At 48.0% G+C, this 26370-nt stretch overlaps 1 protein-coding gene across 1 annotated transcript; it reads left to right on the forward strand.

The window, feature by feature from the left end:
- The first annotated feature begins 1464 nt into the window (after positions 1-1464).
- Positions 1465-13267, forward strand: LOC136631842 (alkaline phosphatase, tissue-nonspecific isozyme-like). Its single transcript, XM_066606268.1, has 11 exons — positions 1465-1675; positions 4047-4166; positions 7730-7845; positions 8460-8634; positions 9496-9671; positions 9765-9908; positions 10948-11017; positions 11135-11269; positions 11374-11565; positions 11644-11763; positions 11852-13267. The coding sequence occupies exons 1-11, from the start codon at positions 1606-1608 to the stop codon at positions 12067-12069; spliced, it is 1536 nt and encodes a 511-aa protein (XP_066462365.1). The 5' UTR covers positions 1465-1605; the 3' UTR covers positions 12070-13267.
- Positions 13268-26370: the final 13103 nt, after the last annotated feature.

A 26370-nucleotide genomic window follows, 5' to 3' on the forward strand; every position in this document is an offset into this window, starting at 1 on the left:
CCCCAATCACATCTGCATCAGAGGTTCCATTCAAAGCCTCCAGCACAGATCCGGTGTAAGATAACAGATGAAAAGCACATTATGCTGCGCTATTCTATCCAGGGAAATGCTGGAGGTCGGAATGGACGAACCCCATATTGTCAATTACTATCCTGCCGTTACATCATGCTGTACGCACCAGTCACATAAAGAGCTGCAATCACTACATTGTTGTTATGTCATCACTCATACCTGAGTCACATCCAGAGCTGCAGTAGCTATTCTGATGTTACATAATCAAACTCATACTCCAGTCACATCCAGAGCTGCAGTTGCTATTTTTCTGTTAGATTATCTCTCATACTCCAGTCACATCCAGAGCTGCAATCACTATTCTTCTGTTAGATTATCTCTCATACTCCAGTCACATCCAGAGCTGCAGTCACCATTCTTCTGTTAGATTATCTCTCATACTCCAGTCACATCCAGAGCTGCAGTCACCATTCTTCTGTTAGATTATCTCTCATACTCCAGTCACATCCAAAGCTGCAGTCGCTAATCTTCTGTTAGATTATCTCTCATACTCCAGTCACATCCAGAGCTGCAATCACTATTCTTCTGTTAAATTATCTCTCATACTCCAGTCACATCCAAAGCTGCAGTCACTATTCTTCTGTTAGATTATCTCATACTCCAGTCACAGCCAGAGCTGCAATCACTATTCTTCTGTTAGATTGTCTCTCATACTCCAGTCACATCCAGAGCGGCAGTCACTATTCTTCTGTTAGATTATCTCTCATACTCCAGTCACATCCAGAGCTGCAGTCACTATTTTGCTGTTCTATAATCTCTTATACTCTAGTGCCGTGTTCCCCAACTCCAGTCCTCAGGGACCGCCAACAGGTCATGTTTTCAGGATATCCTATGGTAAGAACACCTGTGGCAATGTCTGAGGACCGACAATAATTACATCACCTGTGCAACACTGAGGAAATCCTGAAAACATGACCTGTTGGCGGTTCCTGAGGACTGGAGTTGGGAAACACTGCTCTAGTCACATCTAGAGCTGCAGACATGCCGTTTCTTGCAAAGCGACAGCGGTTTCTCTCATTTTGGCGGATCCAGCGCGCCATCTTTCATCTTTCTTATGTTCTATAACAGAAATGTGAACGTCGCCTCAGACAGAGGATTGTCTGTACTGATACACTGTAACAAACCCTCAGCTGCGAGGTTGTAAGCAACACTATTTCCAGTGGTTAAAAGCAAGCAGGGATCTTGAAAATGTCGAGGAACGGAAATGCAGGGACTAGTGCCATCTCATGATGCAGGGATGGGGCAGAACCCCCGGCTCAGGTACGGGTTGGGCCGGCTCTCACGCTGCAGGCTCCAATGATGCAACCAAGAAATGGTAGAAAATAAGTCCTGATGCCAAAATGCCCCCGCCCTGGGAAGCGCGAGGGCGGCCAGCCACATATAAGCTTTACTGGCACACGTAAGCCATCCTACAGGAGCAGAGGGCACCACAACTGGCAGTGCCAAGTAATAAGATTCTGAGCCCCATAACTGGGCATAGAACTACAGGCTAAGACCATACAGGGGCCCGGGGCCACAGCAGATATTAAAGCCATGAAGACAGTCTTAGTGTGGGTATCACTGCTGCACCTGGTGAGGCTGGAAGTGCCTGGCACAATCCCAGGTGAGTGCTGGTGGCGGTTACACAGGGCTTTATATGCCATCTGCATATATGTGCCAAAGCAGAACATCACTGTATAATCTTCCTATACTGATCCTCAGTTACAGCATATCTCATACTCCAGTCACATACAAAGCTGCAATCACCACTCTGCTTTTATAACCTGTCTTATACCCCAGTCACATCCAGAGCTGTAATCACGACTCTGCTTTTATAACCTGTCTTATACTCCAGTCACATCCAGAGCTGCAATCACCACTCTGCTTTTATAACCTGTCTTATACTCTAGTCACATCCAGAGCTGCAATCACCACTCTGCTTTTATAACCTGTTTTATACCCCAGTCACATACAAAGCTGCAATCACCACTCTGCTTTTAGAACCTGTCTTCTAATCCAGTCACATCCAGAGCTGCAATCACCACTCTGCTTTTACAACCTGTCTTATACTCCAGTCACATCCAGAGCTGCAATCACTTTTCTGCTTTTATAACCTGTTTTATACTCCAGTCATATCCAGAGCTGCAATCACCACTTTGCTTTTATAACCTATCTTATACCCCAGTCACATCCAAAGCTGCAATCACCACTTTGCTTTTATAACCTATCTTATACCCCAGTCACATCCAAAGCTGCAATCACCACTCTGCTTTTATAACCTGTCTTATACTCCAGTCACATCCAGAGCTGCAATCACCACTCTGCTTTTATAACCTGTCTTATACTCCAGTCACATCCAGAGCTGCAGTCACTTTTCTGCTTTTATAACCTGTCTTATACTCCAGTCACATCCAGAGCTGCGATCGGTATTCTGCTGTTATATCCTGTCTAAGGGCTTCAACAGACAAACGTTTTTGCGCGAGTGAAATTCTCGCCCATAAAATGTGACGAAGCATGGCGATTGATCTCATTGCGTCTGTTCTCACAAACGTGTTTCTCGCGGGCAAATTCAGCGAGTGAGAAAAGATACTCCTTACCTTATGTTTCTCTGTGTTCTGCAGAAAGCTGCCATAGAAGTCTATGGCAGCTTAAAAACAGGGAGGGGGAGGGAGCGACGCTGCGTGAAGCACAGGGGGAAAAATGGCAGCCGGCTCTAATTTGGCGTTAAAGTGCCATTCTATTCCGCGAAGGCGGACCGCGTGCGAACTGCCATTTCAAGCGCAAAAATTACAGTAACATGCGCTGACACAGTGTATCAGCCTGCTTACTGCCATCTCCCAATACGCTCCGTTGCAGCGAGCATAATTACGCATACATTCGTCTGTTTAAGCCCTTAGACTCCAGTCACATCCAGAGCTGCAATCAATATTCTGTTTTCTACTTCAGTCACATGAAGAGCTGTAATCACAATTCTGCCCTTACATAATGCCTCATACTGTACATCAGGCAGAACTGCTGTCACTCTTCTGCCATTAAATCCAAAGCTGCAGTAATAATTCCGCAGCTACATCCTGCCTTATACTCCAGTCACATCCAGAGCTGCAAACACCACTCTGGAGTATTAAAAGACAGGTTATAAAAGCAGTCACATCCAGAGCTGCAATCACTTTTCTGCTTTTGTAACCTGCTTATACTCCAGTCACATCCAGAGCTGCATACTTCTTACCTCATGTTTTATACTCCAGCCTTATTCACCACCTTAGTTACAATTCTGCTGTTACATCATATCTTATACTCCAGTCACACCCAGAACTGAAATCACTAGTCTGTTGTTACATAATGCTGCATGCTCCAATCACATCCAGAGCTGCAATCACTATTTTGCTGCTACATCATGTTTTATGCTCTGGTTCCAGCCAAAGCTGCAGTCATAATTCTGGCGTTACATCATGTGCTATACTTCATTTACATCCAGAGTGAAAGGTACTATCCTGCTGTGACATCCTATCTTATACTCCAATTGCATCCAAAGCTGCAGTCACAATTCTGCCAGTATATTGTCTTATACACGAGTCACATCCAGAGCTGCATCCACGATTCTAGCTGCCGGTAGGAACTAATGACTGCTGTGCAGAAACCTACTAGACGTCTTCTATAATCCAACCCCCGGTGCATACACTACATCTCCTACAATGCAGCACAGCAGAGGATGCTCTATACACACAGAGCCTGAGAGCCAGCAGTATTGTGACTGCAGCTCTGGATGTGACTAGAGTATAAGCCAGGATCAGTACAAGATAGGTTACATAGTGCTCTATGGAGCTCTGGGATTCTAGCTCCTCTGTGCTGCTGTGGCTGAGGAGAGGGATGCCAGCGGGCAGTTATCTGGGCGTACGATTGGGTAGCAGCGACCAATGCCACGGTCAGGAGTTGCCTGGGTCTCACTGCTCATCACACGTGACTCCTTGTCCCTCTGACTGTTCTTCCTGTCGCAGATGCAGAAAAGGATCCAAAGTACTGGAGAGACCTCGGCCGTCAGACCCTGGAAGAAGCCCTGAGACTGCAGAGGCTGAACATGAACCGAGCCCGAAACCTCATCCTGTTCCTGGGAGACGGTGGGTAGACGGTCGCGTCCAGAGGCGGCGAGGGCGGCAATTTACTCCTGGACGCAGAACTATAAACAAGCCCCCCAAAAATTAGGAAGTGGCCAGTCATGTATAATACTGGGGTCTCCTTGTATGGCAGAGGGGCCCTCAGACAGCAGGACCCCCATAGCGACTCCACTGCTATTAACCCTTCTGTCTCACCACCTCCGGAACAACCAGTGATAGGTCGCTCCGCGCTGAGAGGCTCCTAGTAAGGGGACACGGGTGAGCGCGATATCACGCCGAGGAGCTCAACCCAATATGGCGCTTACCAATACGTGTTTTTCACGCCAATGCGAGGCATTTTTTATTCAAAACCGCTTCGCATCACTTCTGTAAAAACGGCGAATCTCATGAGCGGAGGAGGATCGCAAGTGTTTCCCATTGACTTAAACGGGAGATGTCACATGACATCGCACGCACATCGCGCCGTAGGCGGGCGCCATGCCATGTCTGTTAAGGTCCCATTGAAAGGCGCACAGAAATCTGGCAACAAAATTGCCCGTCTGCATAAACTAATCTCCCATCGCATCACGTACGGAATCCCCATCCGCGCGCCGCACGACATGCCAGACGGCGCACATTGCAAGTCCTGCGCTCGAGTGTGAACCACGCGAAAATAGGACTTGCTTCAGTTTCCGTCTCGCACTATTGGCGTAAGAGGAAGACCGCCCCTGTAGATGAAGTCATGGGAAACAATGGGTTAATACATCGGGCGAATTCTGCGCACGAATGCAGCCCCAGAGCCGTTCATCCGGCGTATTTGTGCGGCGCATTACATGCGTTCATCTGCACGAATTTGTGGTGTTGGAGCTAAAACAGACTGGAGCGTGCGCAAATCCGCTCGCCACTGTGGCGGTACAAAACATTTTTACCATTTAAATTTTGCGCTATTGCGTGACGGTAAAAACGTAAAGCAGGAAGATAGGTAGAAAATCTGTGTGCGAAAATGACAAGTCCGCAGGGACGACGCGCGAGAATCCCGCTGGGGAGAACAAATGCTTGAGTTTCGTTATGTTTTGCAGCCGTGATTTTCACCGCCGCAAACCGTGACAAAAACACGTGCGGGCGTCTCCGGCGCCTCCATGAACAGGCCTGGCTGTGCAAAAATGTGCAGTAAGAAGCGCGAGCACGAAAGCACGCGATCGCGGTCTACTCAGAGCGCCATCACGTCATCCTCTGCACAGCAGCCCTTACACTGAAGCCGGCCGTGTGAATGAGCGCTTCAGTGCGTTCGCACGGACGGGTTTCTCGTACGAGTTCTGTCCATCGCGGTTCGCATAAAACTCGCACGGAAATAGAAGCCGCCGTTTTCAATGGGTCTATTTATATGAGCAAGTTTCTTGCACATGAAAATCGCATGTTGCAGTGCTGCAAAAATTGCGCGTTTGCAAGTGCGATATCGCTCCGCGTTTCTCAGACCAGCATCGCCCGTGTGAATGCACCCCCACACAGGCGGCACACACTGACCCCACACTGCACAGCTGATGATACGGGGTGTAAGGCCAGTTTTGAAGATTTCTCAATATTGCGCAGTCTTGGCTCCGCCTCCTCGAACACTTTTATTTGCATATTTGGATCAAGAAATTCTGGATTGTTGCAAAAGTGGCTGAGTAGACAGCGAGCCTCATTAGGTGTCAGCTAATAGGCGTCAGCATCCAGGGTGGGGAGGACGGCGGGCATCACCGCCTCGTCACAATGTGTCACAGCAGCCGCTCATCTGTAATTAGTGACTTTACGGGATATTGTATCATTTATTGTAGTCCCAAACCTGCTGGTTTCACATCTCTCTGCCGCCCCCTGCTGGTTCAGTGTCTGCACGGAGCAGTGCACTATATGTTGCACTATGCACTGATTCCCACGACCATTTCTCCGAAGGGTGAAGGCTCTGGCCTGACCCAAATACAGAGCGAGTCGCTGACACACTGCAGGCATTGGCTCAGTCTGGAATGTAAAGGGGAGGGACATCTCTCTGTGACTGGCTGCCAGGAAGAACTGAAAGAGGGAGAACCAGGTGGCAGAAAGAGCAACATAGTGAAAGCGGATATGGACGATGACAGACGCTGTCAGAGAGATACATTCTTTGTAACAAAAAACATCCGACCCCCAGAAGAAGCTGTAAAACCCGACTGCAGGCAGATATACAGATGATGGGAGTTGTGGTGATTAGATGAACGGACTTGTCACCGGAGGCCCTAAAAGTAGCTCCCCCCCCCCATGGCCTATAAGAGGCTCTCGGAGGCTCCTTGTGTGTAGTGACCTCTTCTTCCGCTTGTGTAGAGCTTGTTGGCCACTAGATGCCTCTACGACGCAGATTTCACCCTGTTACCAGAGAGGGGCGCATTATTGGGGTGTGAGAAGCGGGATGGTCGTATCAATGAATTGTCCCCCACCGGCCGTTCTGACCCAACTGTTAGGGGGTGTTGGGACCAGTGGATGTGTGAGGGCACACAAGGTGACCGGGCTCAGGATGCCCCCTACAGACCACCAGTAGGGAGGAGCATCTGATCGTCTGACAAGCACAAGCAGTTCAACTGTTCCGTTGTCCCCCATCCAGAGACAGGGGGCGCCATCGTTACTCCCCTGTGTCTGTCGGAACCATTTCCAGGCACTTGGCTAAAGGAGATTTGGTCTCACGGCCCCCATTACATGTTTGGCCTCTGACACCCGCTGTAGCCTCCGCTTGTAGTGATGTCGTTAACGATGGAACTGGACACTATGGAGGGGAACCGGGTTGTCTTCAGCGATGTGTCCAGGGTTAGTTTCGGTGCTGGCGGCGGCCATGTTCGTGTTCGGAAACCTCGGGGTGAGCGCCTCAATCCTGTCTTGGTTGTGGAGCGGCACACTGCCCCCTACTGGTGTGATGGTCTGGGGGGCACCGCATACAACAGTCAGTCCCCCCTAGTAGTGGTACGAGGGACAATGACCGCTCAGCGATATGTTCAGGACATCCTGCAGCCACATGTGTTCCTCTCATGGCGGCTTCCAGCAGGATAATGCTCGGCCGCACACATAAGGGGGTCACAGGAGCCCCACAACATTGTCACACTAATATCTTGTATCCAAGCTAGAGGTGGTACAACAAGGTACTAGAGCCTCCATGCCTGTTCATAAATATAGTCCATAGTAAGGTCCCAGTCAGTCTCCTTCTCCCTCTGGCAGATATAAGTATAGTTCCCAGCAAGTTCCCCTGCGGCTCAGAGGCGGATTCTCAGCTGTTCTATATATGGTGGCGCTACTGCAGAAGCTGCGATCCATCACTGAGCCGCAGTGCAGACGCATCGCCGTGTGTAGGAATGAAGATCCCGAACATACTGATGTAATGCCAGCAGTGACCACCAGGTGGCACAGATACTCTAATGTAGTTTGACACATTGCGGTGGTTAGTAAGGGCCCTCCAGGCCTGTACCTGGTACACAGGGGCCCCATAGGCACTGCGGCTCCCATTCACATGCAGCTCATTTACTGTAGTGTTAACAGTTTGCGCCATGTCTGAACTCCAATAATGATTGTGGTCGGTTTTGTCGCGGCAGGAATGGGGATCCCCACGATCACCGCCGCCCGCATCCTGAAGGGACAAATGAACGGCGAACCTGGCGAAAACAGCCGCCTCGAGATGGACAAATTCCCCTACGTGGCGCTGTCTAAGGTGGGAAAGTTGTAAAGAACTGCAAGGGCGGAACACTAGGGGGCGCAGCAGGGAGACTGGTACTGCATGTGATATGACTGTTAGCTCCTGGGGTCAGGGATGACGGGAGTGATACATTTACATTGTGTGAGGAGATTAGATTGTGAGCTCTTGGGGTCAGGAGAATTACCAATGTAAGGTAATCTTATGTACAAGCATACAAGAGAATATAAAGGGGCTGTTAGGGTCTAAGATATCGATGGTCTACATCAGATTGGTGGGGGACCAACACGCATGACCCCCCGGAGATCAGCTGTTTGAAGGGACCGCAGTGCTCTTGCGAGTGTCATGGCCTCTCAGGCCTGTGATATCACATTCATTGGCCTCATGGGCAAATCTATCCCATTCAAATGAATGGGATTGAGTTGCAATACCCGGCAACACCACTAGGCAACGTACGGGGCTGTGCCTGGTATACAATAAAGAGGCCGGGCAGTTGTCCAAACACAGCGGTCTCCAGACAGCGGGTGTCGGTACTCAGATCCCCACTAATCCGATGAGCTATCCCGAGCCCCTCTAACATCACATAGATTTTTCTGGCTAACACGCTATTGCGCCATTTTTATCATCCACAGACGTATAATACAGACTCCCAGGTGCCAGACAGCGCCGGAACGGCCACCGCCTTCCTGACTGGTGTGAAGACCAATAAGGGAATCCTGGGGTTTAGCGCCGCCACCAAACTGGGGTCCTGTAAGACGTGCAAAGGCAACGAGGTGGACTCCATCCTGAAGTGGGCGAAGGCAGCAGGTGCGTGCCACATATCTACCGGTGGCTTCACCATAACACGGGGCAGGGCTGTGACTACCTTATTATATCAGTGATGTCATCACCAGAGGATAGGGCTGTGACTACCTCATTATATCAATGATGTCATCACCAGGGGGCGGGGCTGTGACTACCTCATTATATCCATGGTGTCATCACTAGGGGGTGGGGCTGTGACTACCTCGTTATATCAGTGATGTCATCACTAGGGGGTGGGGCTGTGAATGCCTCATTATATCAGTGATGTCATCACCAGAGGATAGGTCTGTGACTACCTCATTATATCAATGATGTCATCACTAGGGGGTAGGGCTGTGACTACCTCATTATATCAATGATGTCATCACTAGGGGGTAGGGCTGTGACTACCTCTCAGACATGATATGAGGCCTGGTTGTCAGCAGTAATGGATGATGTCACTGTATTATAAGGTGTGCGGATCTCATGTCTGATCATATGTCATATCAGTGATGTCATCACCAGGGGGCGGGGCTGTGACTACCTCTCAGACATATGAGGCCTGGTTATCAGCAGTAATAGATGATGTCACTACAGTATAAGGTGTGCGGATCTCATGTCTGATCACATGCCATTATATCAGTGATGTCATCACCAGGGGGTGGGGCTGTGACTACCTCTCAGACATGATATGAGGCCTGGTTGTCAGCAGTAATTGCTGTATTATAAGGTGTGCGGATGTCAGGTCTGATCACATGTCATTATATCAGTGATGTCATCGCCAAGGGGCGGAGCTGACAACTTCTCAGACATGATATGAGATCGGTTGTCAGGGTGTGGCTCGTCACATTATAAAGCTCGTGATGTCACTATATTACCTTTCAGGGAAGTCGGTGGGGGTGGTAACCACCACCAGGATCAATCACGCCACGCCAGCTGCAGCATATGCCCAAAGCCCGGATCGTGACTGGTATTCTGATGCCGACATGCCCCCAGACGCCATCCGCCTGGGCTGCAAGGATATTGCTTGGCAACTGGTTAACAACATACCAGACATAGAGGTGAGGGGCCCCGGGGCCACAGATGTGATGATGGGGGGAGCAGTCTATGGTGGTTGTCTCGTGCTGGAATGTCTTCACTTCCTCTTTGCGCAGGTGATTCTGGGCGGAGGCAGAAAATACATGTACCCGAACGGCAGCGCCGACGTAGAATACCCCAAGGATGCCAAGGCTAGGGGCACAAGGCTGGACGGGCAGAACTTAGTGGATGTCTGGTACAACAAGAAACCGTCCTCCAAGGTGCGAAAAGGGTTAAAGGGCAGAAATGCTGAAAATTTGGTCTATGACGTAATAAGGCAGAAGTATAATGAGTGCTCTGCAATTACATCTTCTACTCCAGTTACATCCAGAGCTGCATCCAAGGTTGGATCAGCCAGCAGATTATCGCAAACCTGCTGCCAATCACATGACCAAACAGCTCTGCCCTGAAGGTGCCCACACACATAAGATGAACATCAGCCAAACCCGCTGATATTGGCAGGAGCGAACAATCATCAAATCACAATGTACAGCTCTCCAATCACGGGAAACCAGCTTAATTGTGAATAGGTTACAGCTCTGGATGTGACTAGAGTATGAGGGGTGATATAACAGCAGAATAATGACTGCAGCTCTGGATGTGACTGGAGTAGGAAAGATGATGTAATGTCAGAACAGTGACTACAGCTCTGGATGTGACTAAAGTGTAAGAGATGATGTAATAGCAGAATCGTGACTGCAGCTCTGGATGTGATTGGGGTACAAGACATGATCTGAGGCTTGTTGTGAGGGTATGGATCTCGTCACATTATAAGGCAGCTGCACATGTGACAGCTGGTGATGTCAATATATAACCTGTTAGAATATTGGCTGCTGCTCTGGATGTGACTGGAGTAGAAGAGATAATATAACACCAGAACAGTGAATGCAACATTGGATGTGACTGAAGTATGGCAGGTGATGTAACAGCAGAATAGTGACTGCAGCTCTGGATGTGACTGGAGTATGGCAGATGATGTAACAGCAGACTAGTGACTGCAGCTCTGGATGTGACTGGAGTATGGCAGATGATGTAACAGCAGATTAGTGACTGCAGCTCAGAATGTGACTGGAGTATTAGAAATGTGATGTGACCAGAGTAGAAGAGATCAGAAAAGGCAGAATAGTGACTGCAGCTCTGGATGTGACTGGAGTATAAATACAGTTACTCAGCATTATATAGAGTTTGAAAACCTGAAAATTGTATAACATTCTGCTAACATAGAAGTCGCCCGCCATCATCGACCATCCTCTGCTCTAGGTCTCTCGTTACGTCTGGAATAGGAGCCAATTGATGGAGCTCGACCCAAAAAAGGTGGATTATCTGATGGGTGAGTAGTAGCGAAGTCAGGATGTGCCAGCAGCAATGATGGGAGTCCAGCGTACTCAGAATAAGTAATTGCGCCCTGCCTCCCTGCTCCCCCCTCGCTCTACCTCCATCTTTATAGGTCTCTTTGAGCCGTCAGATCTCCAATATGATCTGGGGAGAAATACCGCCACCGAGCCCTCCCTCTCTGAGATGGTGGCAGTCGCCATCCGAGTCCTACAGAAAAACCCCAGAGGCTTCTTCCTGCTGGTGGAAGGTGAGCCAGATACCGGAGCATTTATGGGGTGACTGCGCCATTCTGTGCCATCAGAGGCTCCACCCACGGCAGCAGTAACATTAATAACACTATCACAATGCCAGGTGGACGGATCGACCACGGCCACCATGCTGGGCTGGCGAGCTTCGCCCTACACGACGCTGTGGAGATGGACAGAGCTGTTGGCCTGGCTGGCACCCTGACCTCGGAGCGGGATACGCTGACCCTGGTTACTGCTGACCACTCCCATGTCTTCACCTTCGGGGGCTACCCACCCAGAGGGAACCCCATACTAGGTAAGGGAAGCACCCAAGTCCGGGGCATGTGCAGGAGGGTGGATTAGATGTCTTGTAATGTGCCCTCTTTGCCCCCAGGACTGGCACTGGAGAAAAGTGAAGTGGATGGGATGCCCTACACCGCCATTCTCTATGGCAACGGACCTGGCTTCAAAGTACAAGGAGGGAAGCGAGAAAACATCACAGGCATGAATACAGGTAAGTTCTGATTCATCGTGGCCCCGGGGCCCCATCATGCTTGGTCTTGCCTCTTCTCACAGTAAATTGATGAATTTGTTATTCGCAGCGGACGCCAAATACATGGCCCAATCAGCGGTGCCCCTCAAATCAGAGACGCACGGAGGAGAAGACGTCGCCATCTTTGCAAAAGGCCCGATGGCTCATCTAGTGCACGGCGTGGTGGAGCAGAACTTCATACCCTACGCCATGGGCTACGCAGGCTGCATTGGGCCCAATCTGGAGCACTGCGAAGGACGCAAAGGACTAAGGCGACCCTCACCCTAGTACTCGCTATCAGCATGAGGCCACGCCCCCACTGGAATAACCAGCCAATCACAGAAGACTATTATAACAATGACATGATACTAAAGGGGTGATCCTGTCCGTGAACCGCCATATAACCGAAAGCGCTGAGCATCAATATATTACAATTTTCAAGATCTCTGCTGGCTATCAGTGAATGGAACAACTGGAGACTGAAAATCTATTCATTCAATGTCCTGCTCACACAGCTGAGGGTTTGTTACAATGTATCTATTCTAGACAATCCTCTGTGTTATAAACAACCTGGACTCCAAACTGATACATTGTAACAAGGAGAGAGGTGCTGCTGAGAGGATGGTGTACCTGGATACAACGGTAACAAACCCTCAGCTGTGAGAAGAGGGCAGGTTATCATCTGGATAGAATCAAGAATGTTCCAGTTCACTGATAGCAAACAGAGATCTAGGAAATGTTGCACAGACTTTGTGAACAAGCTGGCAGGGCAGTTGCTAATGTGTGCAGATCATGGAGGTTTGTCTACACTAAACCATTGTGACAGACCCTCAGCGGTGTGAGCAGCACCAGGTCAGAGCGGATTCCCCACCTCTGGGTGTAAACAATGACTGTGTCCATAAGGGACCCTTCACACGGGACGGAATAGACCACGCAATTCTGTAGGCTACCTGCGGGTTTCGATACAGGATTAACCCCTTAGTGACCACCCTATAGTGTTTTTACGTCCTGCAGCTGCAGGACGTGTATGGAGGGAGGTAGCGGCGCGATCTCCCTCCATACAGTGCGGGCATCAGCTGTTTATTACAGCTGACACCCACGGGCAATAGCCGCGCTCGGCCGTTCGCGGCTATTAACCCTTTAAATGCCGCTGTCAGTTCTGACAGCGGCATTTAAATCCCCCGAACGCTGTTTGGGGGTCCGGCACGCCCCCCCCCGCAGTGAGATCGGGGGAGTCGTGCAGGTGTCATGGCCCCAGGGCTGCCTTAACAGACTGCCTATCAAGCCATCTACACAGGGTGGCTTGATAGACTGCCTGTAAAAAAGCAGTATGACGTAATGCTATAGCATTACGTCATACTGCAGGAGCGATCAAAGCATCGCATGTTAAAGTCCCCCAGGGGGACTTCAAAGTAAAGTTAAAAAAAAGATCAATAAAGTTTTTTAAATTGTAAAAAAAAAAAAAAGTTATAAAAGTTTAAATCACCCCCTTTTGCCATATCAATTACTAAAAAATCTAAAAAATATGTATTTGGTATCGCCGCGTCCGTAAAAGTCCGATCTATCAAAGTAGTGCATTATTTTTCCTGCACGGTGAACGTCGTCCGAAAAAAAAAAATAAACAATGCCAGAAATACACTTTTTTAGTTACCCTGTCTTCCAGAAAAAATGCAATAAAAAGCGATCAAAAAGTTGTATGTATTCCAAATTGATACTTTCGGAAACTACAGGACCTCCCGCAAAAATTGAGCCCTTGCACAACTACGTCGACAGAAAAATAAAAAAGTTATTGTGCGCACAAAATGACTGCAGAAAATTGAAAAAAATTAAATATCTTTAAAAAAAAAAATACAAGTACTACAGCAAAAAAAAAAAAACTATCTAAGTTTGGTATCGTAGTAATCGTACTGACCCATAGAATAAAAATATCAGGTCGTTTTTGTTGCAGTTTGTGCGCCGTAGAAACAGGACGCACCGAAAGATGGTGGAATGTCATTTTTTTTCCCATTTCTCTCCGCTAAGAATTTTTAAAAAGTTTTTCAGTACATTATATGGTACAATAAATAGTGCCATTGAAAAATACAACTTGTCCCGCAAAAAACAAGCCCTCATACAGCGACTTCGATGGATAAATAAAGGAGCTACGATTTTTTAAAAGCGAGTAGGAAAAAACAAAAATGGAAAAAAGCAAAAAAGCCCGGTCTCTAAGGGGTTAAAAATGGCTTCAAACCCGCCTGCAGTCCCGCTTCAGAATCCCCAGTCAGTGGAGTTCTGCGTCCTGCGGTGTAATTCAGTCCCATATGAAAGGTCCCTAAGAACTCGTTATATAGCGGGATCTACAGAGGACGCTCCAGGGCTGCTACGGATCACGAGTGTAAGGAGGCTACAGTACCAGCTCTGACCACCAGGTGGTGCACAGAGACAGCAGTCGCACAGGGCATTCCTGAACTAAATCAGCCCGGCCATAGAATGAGGATTACGTCTCTATGTGGCGGTTTCATAACCATCAGCGCTGAGGGCGGAGCCAGAGCTCTACAACCTGGGAATCATGTCCGTCACGCGTCATTAAAATGTTACCAAATCATCAGCGCCGTCTATGTATCTCAGGGTGTATTTACACGGGCGAGTTAAACACGCAATTTCTGCGCACAAAAATGAGGACCCGATGGGTTTTTTGCTCGCCATGTGTCCTATTCTTGGCCGATTCGTGCGTGAAAAATGCCCATCATCATGCGCCTTTCTTGCCAAACAATTGCATTATGCTAAGAATTAGCCATTATTTTCTATGGGAGTTGTAAAAACCAATCAGATCCCTCCCCCCCCCCCCCACCTGTGAGCACAACGCCATTATAAATGGTCAGCATTTGCGATTTTCCCACGTGTGCGAACCGCGTGAGGCTATATTTGCTATGCGTTATCAAAACGTATCGTACTCGCAGTAGAAGTGGCAAGATTGCAAGCGTGATATCCTAGTTTCTCCAACCAATATTGTAGTCGCCCGTGTGAGCGCGCCTGAGGGCTAACAGATGGGCGTGTCTTTGTCCCGTTTTTCACGGCCGCAAAACGGGACGAAATGGAAGCATAGATTTCAATGGTTTAGTCTTCACCAGCCGAACCGGCCTTCCTGCATTATTTTTAAAACTCATGTGTGGAGTTTGAATAGTCAGAAAAATCCCCGGTTCATGCGCTAAAAGGCTCCGCAGCGGCGAGCGTATTAGCGCATAAAAACCAGCACCAGCTCGTGCTGTTATCGTGCGGTCTAAACACGCTGCGCGTGCGCAGATGAGCTGGCAGTGACGTCATCAGTCTGTTCATTTGGGTAAACGAGAATGGTCTGACTCTCATTCAGTGTAATAGGGGCACAAGGCCACTCTCTAATACAGCGTTGTTTTGCCGCGATTTTATCGCCATTCTTGGACTCCAACTCAGTTTTTAATGCACCCCATCATTATGATGGGTGATGAGGTGCATTTAAAAAAGCACGAAAACGATGAGCTCATCGCTGATCTTTTATGCTGCATAAACGATAAATGATGAGCTCCTCGTTCAGTTGAAACAGCGGACGTTCAGTAGTGAACAGCTGCTGTGTATCTCAATGGAGGGGGACGGGGGAGCAAGAGGAGAAAAATCTCCTGCACTGCCCCGCCCCCTGCTGGCCGCTTCGTGAGCAAGTCAGCTCTGTCAGCTTCCGTGCCGGAGCACGGGATCGCGGAGACACAGGGATGAGTGTGGGGCATTGTCCCATGTAAATGGACCTTAATTCAGGGACCATAAACTTTCCCTCCCTTATCAGTGTCCAGTTAAAGATGTTTGTCTCTGTTGCAGTATTGCTTTTAAGTGCAAACCAATCCCATCCATGTCTGAGCCTCGTCATAAGTGTGTATAAATATTCATGCCTGTTCGGATCGATTCCTTTTTAGCCTGAAGAAGAACCCAAGAGGTTCGCAAGCTGCTGTAACATCATGTATTTTTGTTAGCCATTAAAAGGTATCATATCTACAAGATTACGTGGTTTCTCTTGCTGGGAACAATCACATAGGAAATTATAGTACCAGTGTTTCTGGTGGTATCAGACAGCTGTGCTACATGGTGCATCCAGTATGATCCCCACACATTACACACACAGCTCTACTACATCCATCCTGACCCCTCTCATTACACATACAGCACATTACACACACAGCTCTGCTACATGATACATCCATTATGATCCCCACATATTACACACATAGCTCTACTACATCCATCGTGACCCCACACATTACACACACAGCACATGACACACACAGCTCTACTACATTCATCCTAATTCAGACACATCATACACATAGCTCTACTACATCTATCCTGACCCCACACATCAAACACAGCTCTGCTAAATCCATCCTGACCACACACATCACACAGCTCTACTACATCCATCCTGATTCCCACACATTACACACACAGCTCTGCTATATGGTGCATCCACCCTGACCCTCCACACATCACACAGCTTTACTACATCCATCCAGATCCCACACACATCACACACACACACAGCTGTACTACATCCATCCTGATCCCCACACATCACACACAAAGCTCTACTACATCCATCCTGACCCCCACACATCACACTCAGCTTTACTACATCCATCCAGATCCCACACATCACACACACAGCTTAACCTACATCCATCTTCATCCCCACAAAAGACAAACACAGCTTGACTCCTCCCACAGTAATGACATCACCGCTGGTCCTTTAGCTCACCAGATCTCTGTGGCGGCAGTAGGTGAGTGTCTTCTGTCAGGACTGCTGAGTTGTGTCTGACATAATAGCGCTTGTGTTCTCATTTTGTTATTTTTGTCCTCCCCTTTTCAAGAGCCCTGTGTTGTTCTTCTGTTGGTCAGGCTATGTGTTTTATATATATTGTAGGACCTTTGATGTCACCAGGGGCGGAGCAATGACTTCACCAGGGGTGTAGCATCAAAAGCACTCACATACTAACTGACAAGTGATCGTTAGTAGTTTGAAATAGTCATTAAATTCCATGGAAAGGGTGCGCCATGCGCACTGGTGAACTGACCCGGCACACGTACAAATGACAGTAATACAGACATATAATCGTCCTCTTCAAACCTCATTCAAACGCAAATACGCTGCACTGAATATTTGTGCATACGCTCGTGCAAACAGCGGTCTGTGTATGGATTCTGGTTTGGTTTTCAATTCCCAATCATTGCTCTATAGAGCTGTATAACGGGTCAAGCAGTGATTCGAAGGAATGCTGCCATCCAATAGGGGGCGCTGCAGAGGTATTGTTTTCCCTTATTTGCAAAAATCACTGAAATTCACTAAACGAGAGCAGACAGCGTTTGACATTGTAGTGTCAGAAATGCCGTGCTCGACCGCTCGTCTGAGAAGCCCCATTGAAGTCCATGAAGGCGTTTTACAACATTTAGTGTGGTGTTTCAAACACCGCACCAACCGCTGTACAAAACAGCCTGTGTGGGAGCGGCATAAGCCCGGCCAATGCAGTGGGAACGGAGCTGTCCGCTTCCTGCGAACATCAGCGCACGGGCCAGGGAACCGCTGATCAGCGGGACGAGCGTATTTGTGCAAATGCTTGTGTGAAGCTGCCTTTGGAGCGAACAGTTAATTCAGCTGACACTCAACGGTTGCGCTTGATTAAAGACAAAGAACGACTCATCACACCTTGTGCCTTGTGATAAGAAGGCACAAATACAAGGACATCGAGACCCAAAGAGCACTATTAGAAATTATATCTACCTTCTGCTGACCCCTGGCTTTATTAAAAAGTGACAGATTGTCTGCAGGAATGATGGGGTTTTAAACCATTAATTGATTATTTTCAGATTTCCCCTCTTGTTTATATACACTTCATGACTTGACCAAGTATTTCTCTATAGCCTGTTCCTATAAAAGGACTTTTTCTTCACCTTAAAGGCCTTTTCTTCACCCATTCCCCGGTCCAGTTCTATCCGTTCAGTCATGTCCGACTCTTGGATACTCTGCAGCCGGTCCTCTCCATACTTCTCCATTCCCTATGGCTGCTTTCAGTTGTCGGATGTCCGTTCCCGTGTCCTTCTTGCTGGTCTCCAGCCAACGTGTCTTTTGTCTCTGTGTTTCCTTTTACTACTGACCATTCCAAGTAGCATTTCTTTTTCCAGTGAATTCGCCCTCACCATGTGTCCAAAGTCATTCAGTCTCTGTCTGTTCTGGTGATCTTGCCTTCCAGGGACACCTCTGGGTTGATACAGTCGAGGATAGTTTTTTGGTGACCCTCGCTGTCCAGGGAATTCTTGGAAGTTTTCTCCAACACCACAGCTCAAAAGCGTCAACTTTTCTTCGGTCTGCTATCCTCAATGTCCACGACTCACAGCCATATGTTGCAAGCAGGAAGACGACGACTTTGATCAACCTTTGTTTTATAGTGACCAAGACATCCTTGCCCTTCCATATTGGGTCCATGCTCACTATGGCCAAAGGCCCTGTACTTATCGACACTTTATCTCACTTGTCGAGCTGCCACTATGGTGGATGAGGAACCCAAGGAATACGAAACTAGATGGAACTTCACCGGAACATGAAGAAGACAAAGATGATGACCACTGCCAACAAGCAAACCACATAAGGTCTAACCACGAGGAAATTAACCACATTAATTTCCTCCTTGTTGACCTATATGTGGATTCCTTGTTGGCAGCGGTCATCATCTTTGTCTTCTTGATGTTTAGGTGAAGTCCCATCTTCTCATTTTCTTCCTTTAGCTTCAGGATCATCGTCTTCAGATGCTTGGCTGTCTCTGCTACCAGGCTTGTACCGTCTGCATATCTTAGTGATGGTTCTTCTACCTATTTTCAACCCAATACCCTGATCAATTAGGTCTAGCTGCCTCATGATCACTTATGTATAGAGGTTGAAAAGAAAAGCAGAGAGGAAGATGACCAAGGACCTACCTGAGCGGGGATATCACCCCAATGAAGGGCAGCCCAGTGGTCATCAGTTGTGGGCCCTTGCTGCCCCTAGGAACCCACGCACCCAGGCTAGGATGCATACACATGCCACCACCAACAAGGACAGCTGGACAGGATAAGAAGACACACAGAGCCATAATCACACCATACAGCAGCCAATACGCAAACATTAGTAGCAGATGTTAATGCTATAAATGCCAGGTATTTGTTGACATTTTGGCCAAAATTTGGAAGCTAGCTGGCCACGTCACGACTCCTGGCTATACCGCTAGTCTCTAGACTAACCAGGAGTCCAGCGACATAATCAAAATAAGCCACAAGACACGAACCTTTCTTGCAGCCACCACACATAGAACCTGCTCACACAACACAGAGAGAGAATGAGAACAGAGACAGCTGACCACACCTGGGAAGACAGCTTTATGTGTACTGACCTGGAGTAAGACGCTGGCTGGAGACACACACACACACACGCCTAGCCAGCACAATTCCCCACACCTGAAAAGGTAAGCTCCAGAGAACCTGTAGTACCACAGATCTCAGGAGAAAGACGTGAGCATCCTTGTTTTGTGCCTTTTCTTATCTTGACCCATTCTGCACCCCCATACCTGGTTCTCATTATCTTCTTGATTGCCGTAGATGGACCTGATCCACATGATGAGGAGCGCTGGTACTCCTACCTCCCTCAGTGCTTCCCAAAGTTTATCATGCTCAATACAGTCAAAAGCCTTGGAGTAATCAATGAAACACAGGTAGAGCTTCTCGTGATACTCTCTTGCCTTTTCCATGACCCAGCTCAGGTTTGGGATGTGGTCACGGGTCTGTCTGCCCTTGTGGAATCCGGCTTGATCATCAAGAAGTTCCTGGTCAAGGATATTGCAAAAGCGCTTCTGGATGATCTTCAGCAACAGCTGACTGGTGTGGGGAATCAGAGGGATTGTTCTATAGTATGTGATTGGTTAGTACTTAGACTAGCATCATCATACGGGTGTAGTTTTGGGCCCACTACCCGTCTTAGTTCCTGCTTTGCAAGCTTTAACCCATTCATAATCACCCATATGCGTTTTGACGACGGCGGCATGAGAAGCCTGGTGCAGGTCTCTGATGCCAGGGTCAGGCGCTCAGTTGTCAGGTGACAGCCTGGCACTTGCTCTAACACCTGGGACCGAAGAAACCTCAGATCCCCAGTGTTTAACCATTTATTTGCTGCGGCTAGTGCGACCGTGGCATGTAAAAGGTTGACAGAAGCAGGGGGCTCCCTCTATCACCCATCATACCTCCACGATGTGATAGTGCGGTTCTGATGGTTTGCTCTGGTGCCCAGGGGCTTGAATATAGCCTCCGGGTCTGCCAGCTCTGGTGGCCTATGAGCTTCATTGGCTTTCTAATACACTACCATACTGACGTATTGTAGTTATTAGAAGAATGATAAAAAGAAGCTGATAATCAAGTCCCCTAGTGGGACAAAAGTGAAAAATTAAAAAAAAGTCTACAAAAATAAATAAATAATGCTAAAAATCCCACTTTTCTCTATTAAATATATATCTATATACATATGTGTCTGATATTTCTGCATTCGTGAGGACCCAGAGAAAAAAAGCTAGTTCGCTATTTAACCCTTCCAGCGCAGGTCATGAAAAAATTTTTAAAAAAATGGTGAAAATTGCTCGACTTATAAAAACGGACTAGAAAGTGATTAAAGCATCGCATAGATCTACAAATGGTTCTATTAAAAAGTACAACTCATCACGTAAGAAAAAAAAAAAATTTTACAGCACCATTGACAAAAAAAAAGAAAGATGTTGGATGTCTTGGAATGCAGCAATAAAGAAAAAAATGTTAAAAAAATGTGAGAAAAAGTTGCAAAGAAAACCCCCGTATGAATTTGGTATTGGCTTAATTATGCTGGCCTGCAGAATTAATGTAACATATCATTTATAATGCGCGGTGAATGATGGTAAAAACATAAAACCCGCCAGACCTGCAGACTTGGGTAATCTTGTCTACAGAAAAAAATGAATAAAACGCAATCAAAATATTATATGTTCCCAAAATGGGATAAATGAAGACCGGAGTTTGTCCTGCAAAAGACAAGACGTCATGGAGCTCCATGATGGAAAAATAAAGGTGTTCTGACTCTTGGAATGCGGCAACACAAGGGCAAAACTTTTTTAAAAAGTGTTTTTTTTGTGTATAAAAATAGCAAAACATAAAAAAGCAGTATAAGGGTGGATTTAGACGACCGTATATCGGCTTGGTTTTCACGCCGAGCCGATATACGGTGTTCTTGTCTGCAGGGCGGGGGGTGGGGGGGATGGAAGAGCCAGGAGCAGGAACTGAGCTCCTGCCCCCTCTCCGCCCCTTGCCACTATTTGCAATAGGAGGGGGCGAGATGGGGGCGGAGCTAAGTCCAGGCGCTTAGCTCCGCCACCACCCCTCCCATTGCAAATAGTGGCGAGGGGCGGGAGCTCAGTTCCTGCTCCTGGCTCTTCCATCTCCCCTCCCCCCCCCCCCCCGCCTACAGACAAGGACACCATATATAGGCTCAGCGTGAAAACCGAGCCGATATACGGTCGTCTGAATCCACCCTAAACCTGGTGTCACCGCATCGTGCCGACCGCAGAACAAGGTTATCACCTTATTTATTTGGGACACTGAACGCTGTTAAAATGCAAATCCCCCCAAAAAAATGGCAGAATTTTTTTTTCCCCAATCCCCCTAAAAAAAAATAAAAAAATGATCTAATACATTATATATACCCAGATATGATGCCATTAAATATGCAAGCCCTCATACAGCTGTGTCTACAGAAACATGAAGTGCAACGATGAAAAAAACTAAAAACTTAGTTGGTCATTAAGGTGCAAACAGGCTTTGTCACTAAGGGGTTAAACATAAGGTGTGCAAATACATAAGCAACCTATATATGACATAAGCTGCTACACATAACAGTATTTCAAATATGACTTGTATAATTCCCATGATCCATTCTCCAATAGATTTAAGCCTGGATTGGACATAAGGACCGTCGCTCCACCGGGAGGCTCGCTTCTCCTCGGGTTCCATTAACCCTTTTGTCTCTGATCTCGGCCATCACCTGTACACTGGCTGTACCTTGCATGTTACCTGTGGGGTCCATATAGTGACAGCAAGTAGGACCTATTACCTGACACATCCCACCTGGGCGGCGGTCAGATAGGCCAGTCCATTGCTACAATTATCTGGGAGTGTTAGGTTGTGCTTCTGGGACTTGTAGTACTCTGGGTTCCAGGAGCACATCTGCACAGGTGAGGGTTAATTAAGCTGGCTGGGTTTGATGGTTCTGGTCAGCCAATCCCCTGGGTTTGGGTGTAGATATATACCCCAGGTTCTGCAAGAGGAAGCTGGATTTCCTCAGTCTTGTCTGCTGTGCGAGTAGTGTCTGGTCGGCTTGCTGGCCGCGTGCGGCGTCTGGTCGGCTTGCTGGCCGCGTGCGGCGTCTGGTCGGCTTGCTGGCCGCGTGCGGCGTCTGGTCGGCTTGCTGGCCGCGTGCGGCGTCTGGTCGGCTTGCTGGCCGCGTGCGGCGTCTGGTCGGCTTGCTGGCCGCGTGCGGCGTCTGGTCGGCTTGCTGGCCGCGTGCGGCGTCTGGTCGGCTTGCTGGCCGCGTGCGGCGTCTGGTCGGCTTGCTGGCCGCGTGCGGCGTCTGGTCGGCTTGCTGGCCGCGTGCGGCGTCTGGTCGGCTTGCTGGCCGCGTGCGGCGTCTGGTCGGCTTGCTGGCCGCGTGCGGCGTCTGGTCGGCTTGCTGGCCGCGTGCGGCGTCTGGTCGGCTTGCTGGCCGCGTGCGGCGTCCTGTGCTGCCTGTTTAGTGTTTTGGTAGAGTAGGGACTGTAAGACACAAGGAGCCTTGTCGGGGCCTTGCAGCTTAGGTTCATTGGCCAATGTGCGAACTAATCCCTCGCTTTTATATTCAGCTTTATCATCTGCTTTAGTGTGCGAGGTTGTGTGGTGTGTTTGTGTATTTAATGTGTTAGTTCCGCCTGGTTGCGAGTATCACCCTTTCCGGGAGAGCAGGGCCGAGGTTCCAGCGTGGGGCCGCCTTTATTGAGGCGATGGCTCCGCTTGTTAGGTAGGGTATTGCCATCTTCCCTGCAGCACAGGGTCAGTTGTCCCTAACTCATGTATTCGGGTCACGTTCACGTGGGCCCGGTGTTTGCTGGCTCTCACGAACGTAACAACCGTATTAAATTTGTCTGGTCAAACCCAAGATTGCAAATATTTGGTCATCTAAATAGTGGCTACTACCAATTTATCCCACATCTGCATAATCATGGGGTAGATGAATGATATACTAAAAGACGTATTACCTGGGCCAAAGACACCAAGTGAGATTTACAATTCGGTCTCAGACTGTTTGCTGCTCTTCTAAAAAGGGTGTGTTTGGGAATACTCATCTATAAGAGGGCAATATTATTACATCCCCGTCGTATGTATCTTGGCTTCGGCCACAGCTCTCACTAGGGTTGTCCCTTGTCTGATCTCAACACACGAACAGTTGTGGAAGGAGGGCGAGCACCAAGCGGGGTGAGATATGTGCGTGCTTCCAGCTTCCCCACTGGGCATTGACCGGTTGAGGATCAGCCAAGGGTCCTGGTACCAAGCACCAACTTGGATTGTGTACTCTTTGAACTGGCTTTTTTGCTTCTTTTCCCACCCGTGTGAATTTAAGAGTGTCACGGACTATGTGGTGGAGTTCTGATGGAATTAAGGGGACTGCTATGTACGGCATACTATTACAGCTATGGGACTACATGTACACCTCCAACAGGTTTTAAGTTTCTCTGATTTATCAAATGTCTTAACAATCTCATGACGCTTAACAACTTATTGTCCCAATGTTCATTTAGCACATCACCGAGTCCCTCTATATTGAGGATTGTCCATAATGGTCCTTTACTTCCAATTTGACGACAGTGGCAGTTGTCAACTGGATCTGGCATGGACCATCAAATCTTGGTCCCAAACTTTTTGGATATGTCTTTTGAGGACAATCCAGTTTTCTGGAAGCAAATGATACAACCCTTCGCTTGAGTCCGGATTTGGAATTGAGCAAAATCCACATTTATGAGTGACAGTTAATGGCTTGTGCAGTAAGGCGGTCATGTTGGAGGTAAGGTCCTCATGGTGGGCCTGGAGAAAGTCTCTGTCTGTTACGGGGCCCTACCTCACAAACCTTCATATGGGGACAGCTTGGTGTTTCTATTAGGTCTGGTTTTCTGGTAGAGAGCTAACAAAATGCGTATGTCTATTACGTTGTATGACTTCTGGTACACAAAATGTCCAAATTACTTTGTTCAAGAATTTCTTAGCCATAGTCTTGGCATTTTATTATTATTTTACAAGCCACGCCTCTAGCAAACGTGAAAAGAGGTCTATGCAAACCAACCCAAACTCCAAACACCTACCTTAGATAGCTGTATGTAGTCAAATTGCAATCATTGGAACGGGTCGTCTGGCCTTGGAGTACTTTGGCAACATTGTCTGGGTTTGTCTGGTGGCACAAACCTGGTCACAGCATTGTTGAGCCCTGGGGAAATCCAAGCAGAAGACACTACATCATACATTACCTCCTTTGAGTGGTAAGTTGGTCCATGGCTCAAATGTGACATCCTAAAGTATTTGGGGGAGGCATGGGTGTTTACCTTTCCTCAGACTCCCCGCTCATTGGATGCCACTCCTCCTCTTCACCCCTAAGGGTTGATTCCTGCAAAAGGGGCAATAGATATCTAAACCTGATTCAGTTGCAACCTGATGTATCCAGTGGGAATACAACTGCTGCTTTGGCTGCTGCAACCGCCCTTCGATTCCCTAAGGCCTCCAGAGTCACTTCCTTGGTGTGAGACTGGACCTTGGTCACAGCCACCTATTTGGAAAGAGCTAAAGCCTTGTACAACAAAGACGCTGCTTCTGTGTTCCAGATTGGTTTACCCAATGATCCTACAAAACTTCTATTGCGCCACAAGGGTGCAAAATGGAATGTGATTCCAAAAGTATACCTCATGTTGGTGCAGACATTAACAGTCTTACCTTCAGCCAGTACCATCAACTCGGCCTCCTGAGCAGACTTCCGAGGAGGGAATGGTTTCTGTCCCATTCCCTCATTGTTGGTTACTACTGCCTAGTCTGTTTTCTTGCCCATTTTCATGGTAATTCCAACCATCCATGAAAAACTCAATCTGCATTATCAATAGGAGCTTTCCTTTAACTCTAAACAATCCTGCATTTGCATTTGATGTTCCATGTTCTCTCCCTCCCCTGGCCTGAGTTCAGTGTAGTAATGACCCTGTATTTAGGACTATACATGTACTAATAGTCATATGTGAAGGCACTATTTTGGGGAGGGACATGCAGTCATAGAGGAGTTGCAAAAGGCTGGAGGCTTGGGGTATCCATTCTCTGCAATATCCCACCAATCTCAGGAAAGCATGTGATTCCCGGAGGTTTCTGGGGAGCGAGATAGCCTGAACTGCCAGGATTTCGTCAGCAGTAATGCGCCGATTGCCCCGTGACATGCCATGGCCTAGGAACACAACCGTTGACAAAACTGAAACATGGACTTGGATGCCTTACAGTCATTCTGAGCAAGAAAGTGGAACAGACTTCTAGTCGCCTCCAAAGACTGTTCAATAGTGTTGCAACACAAGAGCAAATCATCAACTTATTGAAGCAGTGAGGTACAAAACTGTTTGTAAGGCTGGTCTCACACAACCGGGTTTAAATTGCAGAATCCGTGATCGTCACCCGCCGGATGATCCATGGCATTCCACACACATTCAAACAGAACATTCGCATGTCCGGTCACCCGAGCGGACAGCAATTGCGATTTCCGTGAGCGGAAATAAAATCACTGCACATTCTATGTTCATGTGGATTTTGACCTATCCGCGATTAACATTGTGGATAGGTCGTGGGTACCCACAGCATCACATAGCGAGGGTGCGGGAAAAACAAAGATTTGAAAAAAAATCAGTACTGCACATGCCCGACCACGGCTCGCCGCAACCATCTGCCATACAGAACTGGCATGTAGCATCCGGCCCGCCTGTTGTGTGAGACTGGACTAAGGCTTTGGAGGACTTACTGCCCTGAAGGGTTGGCTGCTCCCTTTGGCAATGCACACCGAACAACAGTATTGTTTGCCATGGTGTGTGGAAGCATATAAGAGTTGGCGGCTCTCTTCAGGCGTTCGTGAGATCCACCACTGTGAAGACGCTGGCCGGTACCTGCGACAACAATGTGTGGGATCTGGCACCACCGTGACAATATTAACTGCTCTTAAATCGTGGACCATTAGAAAAGTTTAAGAATGCCCCTGGCAGCCTCATTCTTGTACCTCGCCCTCTGGAATTTACTTTATCTCCTATATAACAAAGAAATCGTAACTCTCTCCAGACAAGTAATAGAACTGTAGAATACATTTCACTGATTTATTTTCTTTCTTCTCCACCTGCGCCGACTATAATCTCACATCTTTCCAAGAGAGACTTCTATACAAAGCAATTCATTCTCTCGTTCCCCGCACTACATTTCTGGCTCCTAATGCAAGTTCAACTCTGCTATATTGTCACA

Source organism: Eleutherodactylus coqui, chromosome 6 (genome assembly GCF_035609145.1).
Source record: "Eleutherodactylus coqui strain aEleCoq1 chromosome 6, aEleCoq1.hap1, whole genome shotgun sequence".
In the NCBI taxonomy this organism is placed as follows: domain Eukaryota; kingdom Metazoa; phylum Chordata; class Amphibia; order Anura; family Eleutherodactylidae; genus Eleutherodactylus; species Eleutherodactylus coqui.